At 42.0% G+C, this 14,590-nt stretch overlaps 2 protein-coding genes and 1 long non-coding RNA gene across 3 annotated transcripts in view; 2 read left to right on the top strand and 1 right to left on the bottom strand.

Annotated features, from left to right (window-relative positions):
* Positions 1–8,155, top strand: part of fat3a (FAT atypical cadherin 3a) — a 94,545-nt gene extending 86,390 nt beyond the window's left edge. Inside the window, 5 exon segments of the mRNA XM_084019322.1 lie at positions 159–871; positions 1,506–1,619; positions 3,161–3,220; positions 5,383–5,418; positions 6,369–8,155. Coding sequence (XP_083875448.1) covers positions 159–871; positions 1,506–1,619; positions 3,161–3,220; positions 5,383–5,418; positions 6,369–6,994 — 1,549 coding nt within the window. The 3' untranslated portion in view covers positions 6,995–8,155.
* Positions 8,156–8,176: 21 nt separating this feature from the next.
* On the bottom strand, positions 8,177–9,631 carry LOC311020369. Its single transcript, XR_014597899.1, has 2 exons — positions 8,468–9,631; positions 8,177–8,430 (listed from the first exon to the last, which is right to left on the bottom strand). It is a non-coding gene; the product is annotated as an uncharacterized lncRNA (long non-coding RNA).
* Positions 9,632–11,761: 2,130 nt separating this feature from the next.
* sertad3 (SERTA domain containing 3) lies at positions 11,762–14,373 on the top strand. The gene is made up of 2 exons (XM_084019354.1): positions 11,762–11,967; positions 12,929–14,373. The coding sequence occupies exon 2, from the start codon at positions 12,935–12,937 to the stop codon at positions 13,595–13,597; it is 663 nt and encodes a 220-aa protein (XP_083875480.1). The 5' UTR covers positions 11,762–11,967; positions 12,929–12,934; the 3' UTR covers positions 13,598–14,373.
* Positions 14,374–14,590: the final 217 nt, after the last annotated feature.

Below are 14,590 nucleotides of genomic sequence, written 5' to 3'. Positions count from 1 at the left end.
CTCTTCCTCCTCCTCCTCCTCCTGTGTGATAAATCTTCTGCCTCCTCCTCCTCCCCCTGTGTGATGACTCTTCCTCCTCCTCCTCCCCCTGTGTGATAAATCTTCCTCCTTCTCCTCCTCCTCCTCCTGTGTGATGACTCTTCCTCCTCCTCCTGCAGCTGTGAGGAGGACGTGAACGAGTGCGACCGCAGTAACCCGGAGGGCGAGTGTGAGAACGGCGGCGTCTGTGTCAACACCCCCGGCTCTTTCTACTGTAACTGCTCGGCGGGCTTCGTGGGCCAGCGATGTGGTCTTCGGCCCGTGGTGGTCCCCGACATGCAGGCGGGTCACACCGTGGTGGGGAAGGAGGAGCTGATCGGCATCACCGTGGTGCTGCTGGTCATCATCACCCTCATCATCCTCTTCATCGCTTTCCGCAAGAAGGTCTTTCAGAAGAATTACTCGCGGAACAACCTGTCCCTGGTCCAGGACCCGGCCACGGCGGCTCTGCTCAACAAGGCCAACGGCATCCAGTTCAAGACCCTGCACTGCGGCCCCGGAGACCCCCTCAACCTGTACTCCGAGCAGGGGCTGGGGGCCGCCGTGATCGGGGGCGGAGGACTGATGGGACCGCCGCAGGTCCCCGTGAGGCCCATGGCCTACACGCCCTGTTTCCAAGGAGACCCGCGATCCAGCCTGGAGAAGATGGTAGACGGCCGTGGCGTGGAGCACACGGAGATGAGCACCTTCCACCCGGAGTCTCCCCGGATCCTGGCGGGGACCACCAGGAGGGGGGTGGTGGTCTGCAGCGTGGCCCCGAACCTGCCGCCGGTCTCGCCGTGCCGCTCCGACTGTGACTCCCTCCGCAAGAGCCCCTGGGACAGCGAGGAGGGTGGGCGTGGCCTAAATACCACATACATAGCATTTACATGTGATGTTTTACGTTTTTTATTTATTTCATATATTATTTGAGTTTCATATTTGATTTATTTCCTTTTTCTGATTTCTTTTAGATTTTCTATTTAAATGTTTAAGCTTCGCGTTTACATTTTCAGCTGTTTCTGTTTCCTGCTGGTAGTAGAGCATATATATATATATATATATACACAGTATATATATATATATACTGTATATATATATATATAATAATATAGTATGAACTTTAATATCCTCTGGATACTCGAGGCAAACAAACCTGATCTTTTTGGGATTTCAGTATTTTACTGCTAACATTTATACTTCCAGGAAATAGCCACATCCTCACCTGCTCGGCTGTTCTTTCTTGTAAACCTCTGAAGACCTGGTTTAGGTCTTTGGAGACGGCCCTGCTCCAAGAGACCTCTTCAATTAGTGACTGGGAGTTCCAACTACTTAGATGAGAGGAGAAACCTCTTTAAAGACTTAAACCAGGACCTCGATCAAAGTAGTCCTGTATATATGATATGAGGTCGTCGTGAGCACAAATACAGTTAATGTCAAACATAGTCAGTACCAGTTTGTGTTTGACCTCTGACCTCTCCCTGCAGGTAAGATGGTGGACATGGCCGATGAAGTTACCTGTTTTTCTGGGAGCAACAAAGGCAGTAACTCTGAGGTCCAATCGCTGAGCTCCTTCCAGTCTGACTCTTGCGATGACAACGGTGAGAATATGTGGTTATTTTAAAGCTTCGTTGCTTCTTCGCCGTTGGGTTTGTTTTCATTAATATTCATGCAAAACTTTGCTGTGAAACATTTGTGAGAAAACAACCGTGACAAACCCATGTTTGCATGGTTTAGAACTTGAGCAGGTAGAACCATTAATACCTAGCGTTGTCGTGGAAACACGTATCTGTTGTGTAATGTTCCTCCAGCGACACGTTAAGAGTCACTAGATGATCAACGCTTTATCGGAGGTCATGAACACAACGTCAGAGACTCAGAGCTCTGACTTTACTCCCTTCGACCAGCAGTCCAGTTGATAGACGCCACCGGTGTTGTGGTTGAACCGGTGACCGTGTTAGCTGCTGACTCTCAGCTGCTGAACACACCAACGGAACATGTAGGAGTTTTAAATCTGTGTTTATTTATCTCCATCAACATGAACGTCACCAGTTAACACGGTCACCGTTTCAACTGGAACACTGTCCTGATCCAGGCTGGATCCTGTCTGGATCCTGGAGAACTGGAGTCTTATGGGATCTGGATTCTGACGTCCCAACACATAACAAGCAGATGTTGAGACGCTGCTTCAATGTTTAAAACTTTATCTGGACTAGACGATGACATTATGAATATTCATGGTGACGTCAGCTGTGAAATGAAACCATGATTTAAGCCTGAGAACGTGTTCATGTCTAGAAGTTCAATGAGAGGCTAATGAAGGCCAGTTCTTCAAACTAAACGTAGAAGTTTCCATTGGTTGTTTCCAGAGAATAGATCTCCTCCAGTACCATCATCAAACCAACTTCTCCACCTAGACATCTCCTACAGGACAGATTCATGTTCAGACGTAAAGGTCAAATATAACATTTAGGATCTCTAGACTTTCATAATAATCATAATCGTGTTTTTGATATACAGTTTATATAACTCTTCTCCTGCAAAGGCTAAAAGATAAACTGGCAACACGGCGTCACTTCTGAGAGATGAATGTCGCAGCTTCTGCATGTTTTGTCCATGAAGCCTGTGGTTGTGGAAGCGTTGTGGAAGCGTTGTGGAAGCGTTGTGGAAGCGTTGTGCTGTTGTGTGTCGTGGTGTTGAAGAAGAGGAGGGGGTCGACGGCTTCGTAATGTTGTTGTTGCTTTTATTTCCATGGCCTCGTCCTGTTCCTACATGTTTCATGGTTCTGAATGCTCATTATGTCGATCAGTGGATTCCTTGTTTGAGCGTCATTCATAATCCACCTGTTTCCATCTTCATCCCTGTGCTGGTTCAGGTCTTGCTGGTTCAGGTCTGACTGCAGTGTTTCTGCTTGTATATTCTTTTTGCTTGTGTGGCTTTCTTTGCATTTGTGAAATTCATTTTCTTTGTTTGGCCGTGTTTTCTTCCTTTTGCAGATTTATTTTTTTCAACCATATGTATGAATAATATTGTATGCAGATTGCCCCCAACATGAAAGCCAGCAGGAAGAGAGACCAGGTGTCAGGTCTTCACTCTGGTTCACTGTTTTCCAAACTCATCTGCTCCTTTCTTCCCTCCCAAGCCTCCATAGTGACGGTCATTCGACTGGTCAATGATGCAGTCGACACAATCGAGAGTGAAGGTACCTCGTCTCACCCTCTGTCTCTCTAATGTCTCTCTACTCTCTCTCCCTGATCTCGTCCAAAAGAAACACACTCGCAGTACATTCAGTCAGAGGGCTCACTGTTTACAACTGTTCACAAATCAGCTCCCAACATGATCACTGATGACTGTCAGAGGTCCTTCAGTCCAACAACCTTCCAGGTTCTCCTCCAGCAGCTCGCAGGATACTTTACTATCCTCATCACGTTTCCATGGCAACTCACCACCTCAGGAGACCAACACTAGACCTAAACCACATAGTTAGGTTGAGACCACTAAACCACATAGTTAGGTTGAGACCATTAAACTACATATTTAGGTTGAGACCACTAAACTACATAGTTAGGTTGAGACCACTAAACTACATAGTTAGGTTGAGACCAATAAACTACATCGTTAGGTTGAGACCAGTAAACTACATCGTTAGGTTGAGACTAAACTACATAGTTAGGTTGAGACTCAACTACATAGTTAGGTTAAGACCACTAAACTACATAGTTAGGTTGAGACTAAACTACATAGTTAGGTTAAGACCACTAAACTACATAGTTAGGTTGAGACTAAACTACATAGTTAGGTTAAGACCACTAAACTACATAGTTAGGTTAAGACCACTAAACTACATAGTTAGGTTGAGACTAAACTACATAGTTAGGTTGAGACTAAACTACATAGTTAGGTTGAGACCAATAAACTACATCTTTAGGTTGAGACTAAACTACATACCGGTAGTTAGGTTAAGACCACTCAACTACATAGTTAGGTTGAGACTAAACTACATAGTTAGGTTGAGACTAAACTACATAGTTAGGTTAAGACCACTAAACTACATAGTTAGGTTGAGACTAAACTACATAGTTAGGTTGAGACTAAACTACATAGTTAGGTTGAGACCAATAAACTACATCTTTAGGTTGAGACTAAACTACATACCGGTAGTTAGGTTAAGACCACTCAACTACATAGTTAGGTTGAGACTAAACTACATAGTTAGGTTGAGACTAAACTACATAGTTAGGTTGAGACCAATAAACTACATCTTTAGGTTGAGACTAAACTACATACCGGTAGTTAGGTTAAGACCACTCAACTACATAGTTAGGTTGAGACTAAACTACATAGTTAGGTTGAGACTTAACTACATAGTTAGGTTAAGACCACTAAACTACATAGTTAGGTTGAGACTAAACTACATAGTTAGGTTGAGACTAAATTACATAGTTAGGTTAAGACCACTAAACTACATAGTTAGGTTGAGACTAAACTACATAGTTAGGTTGAGACTAAACTAAATAGTTAGGTTGAGACCAATAAACTACATCTTTAGGTTGAGACTAAACTACATACCGGTAGTTAGGTTAAGACCACTCAACTACATAGTTAGGTTGAGACTAAACTACATAGTTAGGTTGAGACTTAACTACATAGTTAGGTTAAGACCACTAAACTACATAGTTAGGTTGAGACTAAACTACATAGTTAGGTTGAGACTAAACTACATAGTTAGGTTGAGACCAATAAACTACATCTTTAGGTTGAGACTAAACTACATACCGGTAGTTAGGTTAAGACCACTCAACTACATAGTTAGGTTGAGACTAAACTACATAGTTAGGTTGAGACTCAACTACATAGTTAGGTTGAGACCAATAAACTGCATCTTTAGGTTGAGACATCTACTTAAACGTGAACACCGTCTCACGGAACCATATTAGGACATTGACATGTCGTCACACTAACGAAGGTTGGTTCGATGGAAAGATGCTGAAACTGAAGATGATGCAGAACATTAATGTCATAAACACACAGAGACAAGGACCAGATCTGGAGGAACAGAAAGAAGTGTAGGTCCAGCTTCCTTAAGCTTGTGAGAGTTGTAGTTGTTGAATGACAGCAAATCAATTATTGTCTATTATCTACTTTACCCTTTTAGATGATCAACAGAGATGAGCTAAAACATATCAGGAGAACATGAACATTACAGACACTCTTTAGTTGTACAACCTTAATCCTTTTCTACCTGTGTGATATATTTATATTATATACAGTATATACATATACATATATATATCATATGTATATTTACATTTAGACCAGCAGACTCTCATGATCCACTGCTAATGTTGTTCTTCCATCTGACAGTGTCAGTTATGGACCATGGTCAAACCTACAACAGAGGTGACTACCAGACCCCCTTCCTTTACCCCACAACTGTCTACCCACCTGTCTGTCTGTCTGTCTGTCTGTGCTGTACTGGTTTAGCAGCTCAGTCTCCACTGTGTTTGCCTGCCTCGCTCACCTTCCTGCATCCCATCATATTTGGCTTCTCCTCTCCAGCCCAGTGATGCTGCTGCAGCAGTTGTGGCATGATGAACCTTTCACAGTGTTCTGCTTTGATGCATGGATGTCTTTTGGTTTGGTTTGTAATCGCTTCACTCACCATTTGTTCTCATATGAATTGTGCTTCAGTTAAATTAATTAATCTGCAGTTTTTGGTACATCATTGTTTTGGTCAGAGGAAGCTTTTTGATGAAAACCATCATGTATGATCCGTCAGTAGATCGTTGGCTCCAGTACTCAATGCTAACACCATAGCATAGCTTCCTGTTTCAGACCAATGAGAGATGCAGCCTATTTTGTTCTGTCGTTCCCTTTCAAAACATCCCATAAGTGCCAGAAAGGATTCATATGAGTGTAAACCTCTTCGATAACAATATCACACTAATTCTGCCTTTGCTTCTGAGAGTGAACAGACGAACCGAATGTCACACAGCTATTGAGCTGTTCAAAAGAATATATTTACATGCATATTTAATCGAGTTGTTAATTGGGTTCATCAGAGCCAATACCATGTTTCTTACTACTTTGCTACGCTGACCAACAGGAAACGCTACCAAATATTTGATGCAACACCCAGAATCCAAGGTGTTTTTGCAGCCTGTCAACATGAAGCTCAGCATGCTGTGACCCTCCCAGGCTCCTGTTGTGCATGTTCCCCTAAAGACCTCACAAGTTCTCTGTGCAGGTCTCGTCATGTATCTGACCGTAAACCTCTAAGGCTGGATGTCGTGGAGATGACTTTGTGCTCCTGTTTCTTGTTACTAACCATCTCCCCTTCTGCTGTCCAGCATATCACTGGGACACTTCCGACTGGATGCCAAGCACCCGGCTGTCCGACATCGAGGAGGCGCCCGCCTATGAGGCAGCAGGTCCTGGCAGCGATGCAGCAGGCTCGGCGCCCCGCCTTGGAGGAAGCACCCGTGAGTTGGAGTCGGACTACTATTTGGGAGGCTATGACATTGATAGCGACTACCCCCCTCCCCACGAAGAAGAGTTCTTGAGCCAGGACCAGCTGCCCCCTCCGCTGCCCACAGGCGAGGACTACCGTGAGCCCTACACACCATTACCCGCCAACCCACCGGTCTCCAAGGAGAGCACCCTGAGCTCTGGCAGTCAGCACGCCAGGCCACACTTCCACCCTAGCCAATACCTGCCGCCCCACCACCTGCCCCTTGGAGAGGCCCCCCACGGGGACTCCAGCCCTTCGACAAGCGGGTTGACCCCAGGAAATGGCGACACTGATGACTCTGTGTCGCTAAATATGCGACTGTCTGTTGGCGCATCATCAGCCTCCGACATGTCGGCGCCCTGTGGGATGGATGATTCTGAACATGGCAGCGACTTCGACAGTATGGACGAGCTTCGTCGAGGGGTGACCATCATCACCGACTCACAGCAGCAGACTGAGGTGTGATGGACTGACCAGGACAGGGATCCTGTGGGATCTAGAATAGACCAGAAGGAGCATAACATTGGAGCAGATGGAAGAAGATGCACAAGATTACAAGACGGAATCTCAGCGATGCTACTGCTAGACCATAGACTAACAATGACTGTGACATTTTTAAACCACATTTCACCTGTTTGAAGCTGAGACCTCCAAAGCAACCGGGTCTAGAAATGAACTCAGTCCTGAACCCGCTGTGCAGACCAATCAGAAGTGTCCTTCCTGTTCCCTTAGGCAGGCGTTTGTAATTGTGAAAAAATGGGATAGAGAATGTGAATCGGAAAGACTAATCCAAAAGAAACTGAAATGTAAAGGAGCGATAGAGAAAAGGTGAAAAAAGAGGAGGGACAATCGTGTAAGTGAAAGGTTGTTTGGCTCCTTCAGGAGCCCCAAAAAAGACACAAATCCCCATTTCCCTTTTTCCTCTCTGGATTTGTAAACTTTGTAGTGCTCCAAGCTTGTACAGACTTTGTAAAATAGTATGACCTTACTGGTGAATAAATATGAAACAATGTTCTGGCCAAATTTCAAAAAGCCATTTATTTGTTTTAATGGGGAATGTGCTTGCTCCTCCCTCAAAAATCTAGCCCTACCCCCCCCCCCCCCCCCCTCCCACCACCCTCATCAAGCCATGACATTTTAGCCATCATATCTTATTGCCGTAAAATGTTCAATGTGTCATTGAACTTCCAGCTTTATATTGTTGTGCAGAATTCAAAAGCTGCTATAGTTGATGCTGTATATAAATGACTCACCCAGTACTATTTGTCTTTAAAGGCGATTATCTATGGATGTTTAACTCAAATGTTACATCCAAATAGTTAAAGGTGATCAGAACTCGTGCTACCAGACTTAACTGAAGAGGATCAAATGTAAGGTGTGATATGAAGATTAACTTATTGTCATCTTATCTCAATAACAAAAGTTATCAACTGCTGCTGCAACAACAAAGTCTCACAGCAGTTCGTAAAAAAGTCACAAGATTTGATCGGTTTCGTTTTGTGTCACTCAGCACAAATTATTTTTCTATTAGTCAAGGCAACATTACACAACTAAAGCACCATTAGCTATAAACAACTAAACCACCGTTAGCTGTAAACAACTAAACCACCGTTAGCTGTAGGCCTAAACCACCGTTAGCTGTAGGCCTAAACAACTAAACCACCGTTAGCTGTAAACAACTAAACCACCGTTAGCTGTAGGCCTAAACAACTAAACCACTGTTAGCTGTAAACAACTAAACCACCGTTAGCTGTAGGCCTAAACAACTAAACCACCGTTAGCTGTAAACAACTAAACCACCGTTAGCTGTAGGCCTAAACAACTAAACCACCGTTAGCTGTAAACAACTAAACCACCGTTAGCTGTAGGCCTAAACAACTAAACCACCGTTAGCTGTAGGCCTAAACAACTAAACCACCGTTAGCTGTAGGCCTAAACAACTAAACCACCGTTAGCTGTAAACAACTAAACCACCGTTAGCTGTAAACAACTAAACCACCGTTAGCTGTAGGCCTAAACAACTAAACCACCGTTAGCTGTAAACAACTAAACCACCGTTAACCATAGGCCTAAACAACTAAACCACCGTTAGCTGTAAACAACTAAACCACCATTAGCTTTAGACAACTAAACCACCGTTAGCTGTAAACAACTGAACCATTAGCTTTAAATTGTACATTGATAGTTTTTTTCTACAAAACAACATACTGTATTTTGTGACTATTTCACAAACTGCGATGAGACTGCTCTGTGTGATCAGAGGAAAATGTATCTTCATATCACAAGATAGTAACTAGTTGTAATATTAATGAAGAAATCCTAATCCACTAATTTTGTCTTCCAATGCAAGATGCAGTAAATCATGAGCAACAGCAACAACCAGCACCAGATCAATTTAATGTCACACCGTTATGCCCAGAAAGCCATGCGGAGCCAACTGATTTAGCAGCACTGCGTTCCAGTGTTCAGCGTGTCAGACCGGGTCCAGACTAGATCTGAAGACCGGGTCCAGACCGGGTCTGAAGACCGGGTCACTGATGGCCGAGTATTTGTCCGGCCTCCAGGTCAGATCTTCAATGTTCTGATCCACTCTCACAGCTCCTCTGTTCCTTCTAACAGATGTATGTGTTTAAACCTCTGTACAGTGTACATAGCTAGATTTTGTAGATATGTAATTGAAATCCTGAACTTCCTTTGAGTTTTGTGTCGACTGTTTGATGTGAATGTGGACAATAAGACTGTGGAATATCAATTATTTTCACATCATTCCTCCTCAGCCACTGACTGACTGAATGCCATTTCAATATTCGAAATGAATTTTGCACAGTATTAAATCCAGACATTTTTTATTGTGTTTTGTTAAAACATTTGTATGGTAATGAGGGAATCTTTTCATACATTTCTTTCATCTGGAATGTTTTGATGAATTTCTGATGTTGAGAGACTTTGGGCAATGTCAACAATATGTCCCCGATCTGCAGAAACTGAGTGTACAAAAGTGAGTGCTTTTTAAAAAAAGTTTTTTCCCAAATTCCGTGCAGAAAATAAAAAGGTTCTTGCGCACCATGTCTTTCCTCAATTCTGACAAGTCACAGCTGTTCACATGTGAAATACCTTTTGATAATCCTTTGCATTATGCAGTTCCACACATAAAAAAAATTAAAAATTCATGCTATAGTGTGTCGACAATATGTCATCTAAAAAGTCAAAGTATGTCTTAAAAATGCTAGGATTAAAAAAAAGGTAATGAAAAAAGTATAGTATGTTAAAAATATTACTAGTAACAGGCAGGTTTCCAACCACCAAACATTGGGTCAATATATAAAACATATATAGCCTACAACAGAAGTCTTGAAAAAAGTCATAGTAGAGTTTGTCAAAAATGTCATAGTATATAGTAGAGTAACAGACAGGAATTTCCTACTCGACATACTGAGCTAATTATAACTCCTAACTTTTTCAAAAAAGACATACTATGGTATGTTAAAAAGACAGTATAGTATGTCGAAATAAGTGATAAAATGAGTTATAGTATAGTCAAAAAAAGTCATATTATAGTATGTCGTAAAAATGTTATCAAAAAGTCATAGTTTGGTATTTTAGAAATAATTGTCAAATAATTATAGTATGTCGAAATTTCTTTTTAAAAAGTCATTGTAGTTTGTTGAAAAAATATAAAAAAGGTCAATCTGAAAAAACGTTATTAAGTATAGCATGTACAAAAAATGTTGTCAACAAGTCTTACAGTATGTCAAAACATTTCATTAAAAAGTCATAGTAGAGTATTTCAAGAAAAACATTTAAAAAAAGTTATAGAACAGTATGTCGTAATGTCATGAAAAACGACTTTCTCCAACAAAATACTGGCAATTGTCATTTTTGGATATTCTCTGTGATGAGTTTTGTCTGACTTTTGTTTGACTTTATTGAACATATTATATTGTGACTTTTATGACATACATTACTATGACTTTTTCTGACTTTTCATGACATTCTTGTCACGCTTGCGAAACACAGTTTAGGACGCAAATGCAGACATTGAAAAAACTATAACTATAATATTACTTGTCACAAAAGTCACATTCTTGTTTGTCTCAAAAGCTTACAGTACAGTACGTCCTAAAAGTAAAAAGTAATAAAAATAAGTCGTTTAAAAATCACAGTATAGTATATCAAATAATTTATAGTACAGAATGTTATAATAGGCAACAAAGATAGATAAATAATACAATAAAATTATATATATATATATTATTAAAAAATATTGTATTTTGCATCTATGGTTTGTCAAAAAAGTAATAAAACGACAAAACATGCCGGCAAAGTTATAAAGGGTCATATGTCAAAGAAGTGATCATATATTATGTTAACAAGTCAAAGTAGAAGAAAAAGCAATAGTGATTTTATTTTATTTTATTTGAAAGGGACCATGTGTAATTAAAAACATAAATGTAAACATTTGATGCATTGCACCAGAGTTAGCCTTAGGCTAATTTGCATCTGCAGTCCCCAGGTATAAATAAAAGTGTAATAATAATATTATTATTATTATTATTATTATTATTATTATTATTATTATTATTATTAATAATAATAATAGTGGAGTTGTCATAAAAGCTAATAAAAAATGAATAATCCCAAAACTCGTTAAATAAATCATAGTCTAGAATGTCAATAGCACGTTTTCATGAGTGTAATCTCTTAGTTTTATATCGTCTCATATAATAAGAGATGCTGCCTGGAAGCCGCTGAAGGTCGTAATCAGTGTTTACACACGTCGTCATACGTTTAAAAACAGCAGCAGATGTTTCTGTCGGTGATGTCATCATTTACATTCAGCGATATGCAAATTGCCCCGTAATAAAACGTTTGAGAATGGGGTCTGGGTGGAAAGGAATGATATAAAGGTACGCGCGTACTCGCCTACCTCCATTCAGACTGTTGCTGCCTTCACGTGATATCGGAGTTATGGAAATACGAGTTGCCGACTCAGAAATTGCACATAAAGGCGGACCATAGAACCAAACAGGGATCCCCCAACACGCCAATATCGGTATACATTACGTACGGTCCGCCATTGTTCACTTCGTCCTCACAAAGAAGCAGGTGAACGTGACATTTTGGTAATTTCGACTTCACAATTGGGAAGTGGGATCTTCCAACTAGCACATGAACATAGCATGTGTGTGGACCACACATCTACCCATAATGCCTTTCGCCATTCCCCGACGAGTGCTCAAATCGCGGCGGGAGAAGATCGGCGGAGCCGTGTCACTACTTCTCTCACCGAAGTCCCCTGAAACATTAACTAGTTGTTGTGTCGAAGAGGAGGCGGGTTAACGGCACATTACCGGCAGCGAGTGACGTCAACTACAAGTACCGTTACCTACAAGTAACGCGAACCACCGCACCGTTACCGGGGAGACGGGATCCAACAGGTCGGTTAGCTTTCACACGTCTCACTTCCTGCGCGTTTACGTGTTTTACCGCGTGAACGGGGCTCGTATCTTTAACCGAGACCAGTCGGTTCGTTTACGTCCGTGACGTCATTCAGCGGCTCAGTTTCCCTCCGGATGTTACCGGCAACTTCAGCTATCTGCTAACTGTGCGGCTAAGCTAGCTAACGTTAGCACTTTAATATTCCTAAAACACGAAGAATGCCGAAAACTTACTCAAATACACGGTTTATAGATTATAAACGGTTTATTATCTACTAGTCCAGTCTACTGATATGTTATTATTGATAGTGTTATTATTGATTATGTGTTATTAACGATTGTGTTATAAATTATTGTTATTGATTGTGTGTTATTAATGATTGCGTTATTAATGATTGTTGTGGATTGTGTTATTAATGATTGTTATTGTGTTGATTGTTGTTATTATGTGTTATTAATGATTGCTTTCTTATTGATTATGTGTTATTAATGATTGTGTTATTGATTGTGTTATTAATGAGTATGCATTATTAATGATTGCTTCATTAATGATTGTTATTGATTATGTGTTATTAATGATTGTTATTGATTATGTGTTGTTAATGATTGCTTCATTAATGATTGTTATTGATTGTGTTATTGATTGTGTTATTAATGAGTATGCATTATTAATGATTGCGTTATTAATGATTGTTATTGATTATGTGTTATTAATGATTGTTATTGATTATGTGTTGTTAATGATTGCGTTATTAATGATTGTTATTGAGACGGCTCAGAGATCCGGTCCATCAGGAAACCAAAGACTTGGTTAAACTGATTTAAAAACAGGAAATGGATTCATGAACGTTGTGACTTCTTCTGTGGTTGTTTAAATGTAAACTTGCTTTACTGAGGTCACTGACAAAGTAACAAGATGATGTCATCGTCATGGTAACGGCTTGTCCCTCTGCGTCTGAAGGTGACCATGAAGGGTCAGAAGCGTAAGCAGCCGGCCGACGGCCTGGAGGGTCCAGACGGGACCAGGTCCACCTGGGAGGACCAGCGGCAGTTGGTCTTCTCCGTGTCCCTGAACAAGTTCCAGCGAGGCCAGGAGCTGCCTGAACCCAGCCTGCGGCGGTCCGTCCTGATCGCCAACACGCTGCGGCAGATCAGCCTGGAGGCCTGGACGGAGCCCCCTGTGGACAAAGAGGAGTCACAGCCCCCAGCTGCTCTCCAGGAGACCCTGTTCACCAGCGTCTACTTGTCAAACTGTGCTCGCTGGTCTCCTGCAAGCTGCCGAGACGAGGACTCCACTTCCATGGACTCTGACGTCTCCCTTTCAGCCGCCATCTCCTCCATTCTCACTGCGCTGGACTCTGTCATTGACGGGAGCCCGCAGGCAGCTCCACGGACCCCCCTCAGGTCCCTGGAGAACCTGTCGGGGCCCGATGATGGAGGGGTGGCGTGGGTGAAACAGGGGGTCCGAGGCTACGGGGGAAGCTGGGAGCAGCAGGACGAGTGTAGCGATCCGTTCCAGGATATAGACACATCCCTGCTGGAGAGGGACATGGGAGTGCTTGGAGGTGGATACCAGACCGGGAAGGACCCGTTACGGTTCCTGCCCCCTTTCTCCTACACCAGAACCTGAAGGGCCCGCCTCCATCACCCGTCTGTCTTCCTCCTCCTCCTCTTCTTCACCCGTCTGTCTTCCTCCTCCTCCTCTTCTTCACCCGTCTGTCCTCCTCCTCCTCTTCTTCACCCTCAGCAGCTGATGCATCTGGCAGCTTGTTGTGGAACATGAAGGTTTTGTGTTTCTCGCCACAGTGAATCCATGCCGTTCACTCAAATAACGAACCCCACAAACTGTTTGAGCTCAACGTTGACAATCTGAACTTTTCACAAAAGAAAATGTAGGAGGAGCTTGTTTTGGCTGCGTCTGTCAGACAGACGTGATCGTAAGACTGAAGACAACGGCGTACTCGTCTCGTACTCAGCTTCAGTCTGAAGAACCCTGATCAGATAGATAGATAGATAGATAGATAGATAGATAGATAGATAGATAGATAGATAGCTTCATCTGTTCCTTTTGTAATATTAATGCACTTTTGTTAATATGCTTGTCTTGTCCAGCAGCGTGACCCTGTGTTTGTTGCTCCAGCATTTAAAGCCCGTTAGCTTTTATCCTGTTTATTTGGTTTCTATGCAGACATCTCAACTACTTCTAAACGCTGTATTTTTAACAAGAGCATTTCATTTTAATGTTTGACCATTCTCTAATGAGATATTCATGAACGTCATATGGCAGTAATTTTATTTACTTTTTTCTCTGCAAATATTTTAATGGTTATGTTTGAAAATTGAGGTCAGAATGCAAGCATGCTATTGAGCAACGTGTATTTAAACTGATGCTTTTAATAAAATGTGAAAATCCAGTTCTGTACCTTCATTGTTTAACGTGATTCATTCAGTATAAAGCAGGAGACTGATGCAGTTTGAGTGTCAGGCCGACGCCGCCATCACGCCTGCTTCAGAAGAGACGTGAAACGTGTCCGTCAGTGACTCCAATAAACATCCCAACACTTCATTTCTGTTTGAGTTACGAACAAGGACAAACACGACATCGTTATCAGGAAAAGCTCTT

This window comes from Eutrigla gurnardus (genome assembly GCF_963514095.1).
Source record: "Eutrigla gurnardus genome assembly, chromosome: 10".
NCBI classification, from domain to species: Eukaryota; Metazoa; Chordata; class Actinopteri; order Perciformes; family Triglidae; genus Eutrigla; species Eutrigla gurnardus.
The sequence above is the reverse complement of the archived record's forward strand: the minus strand, read 5'-3'. Positions and strand labels throughout refer to the sequence as shown.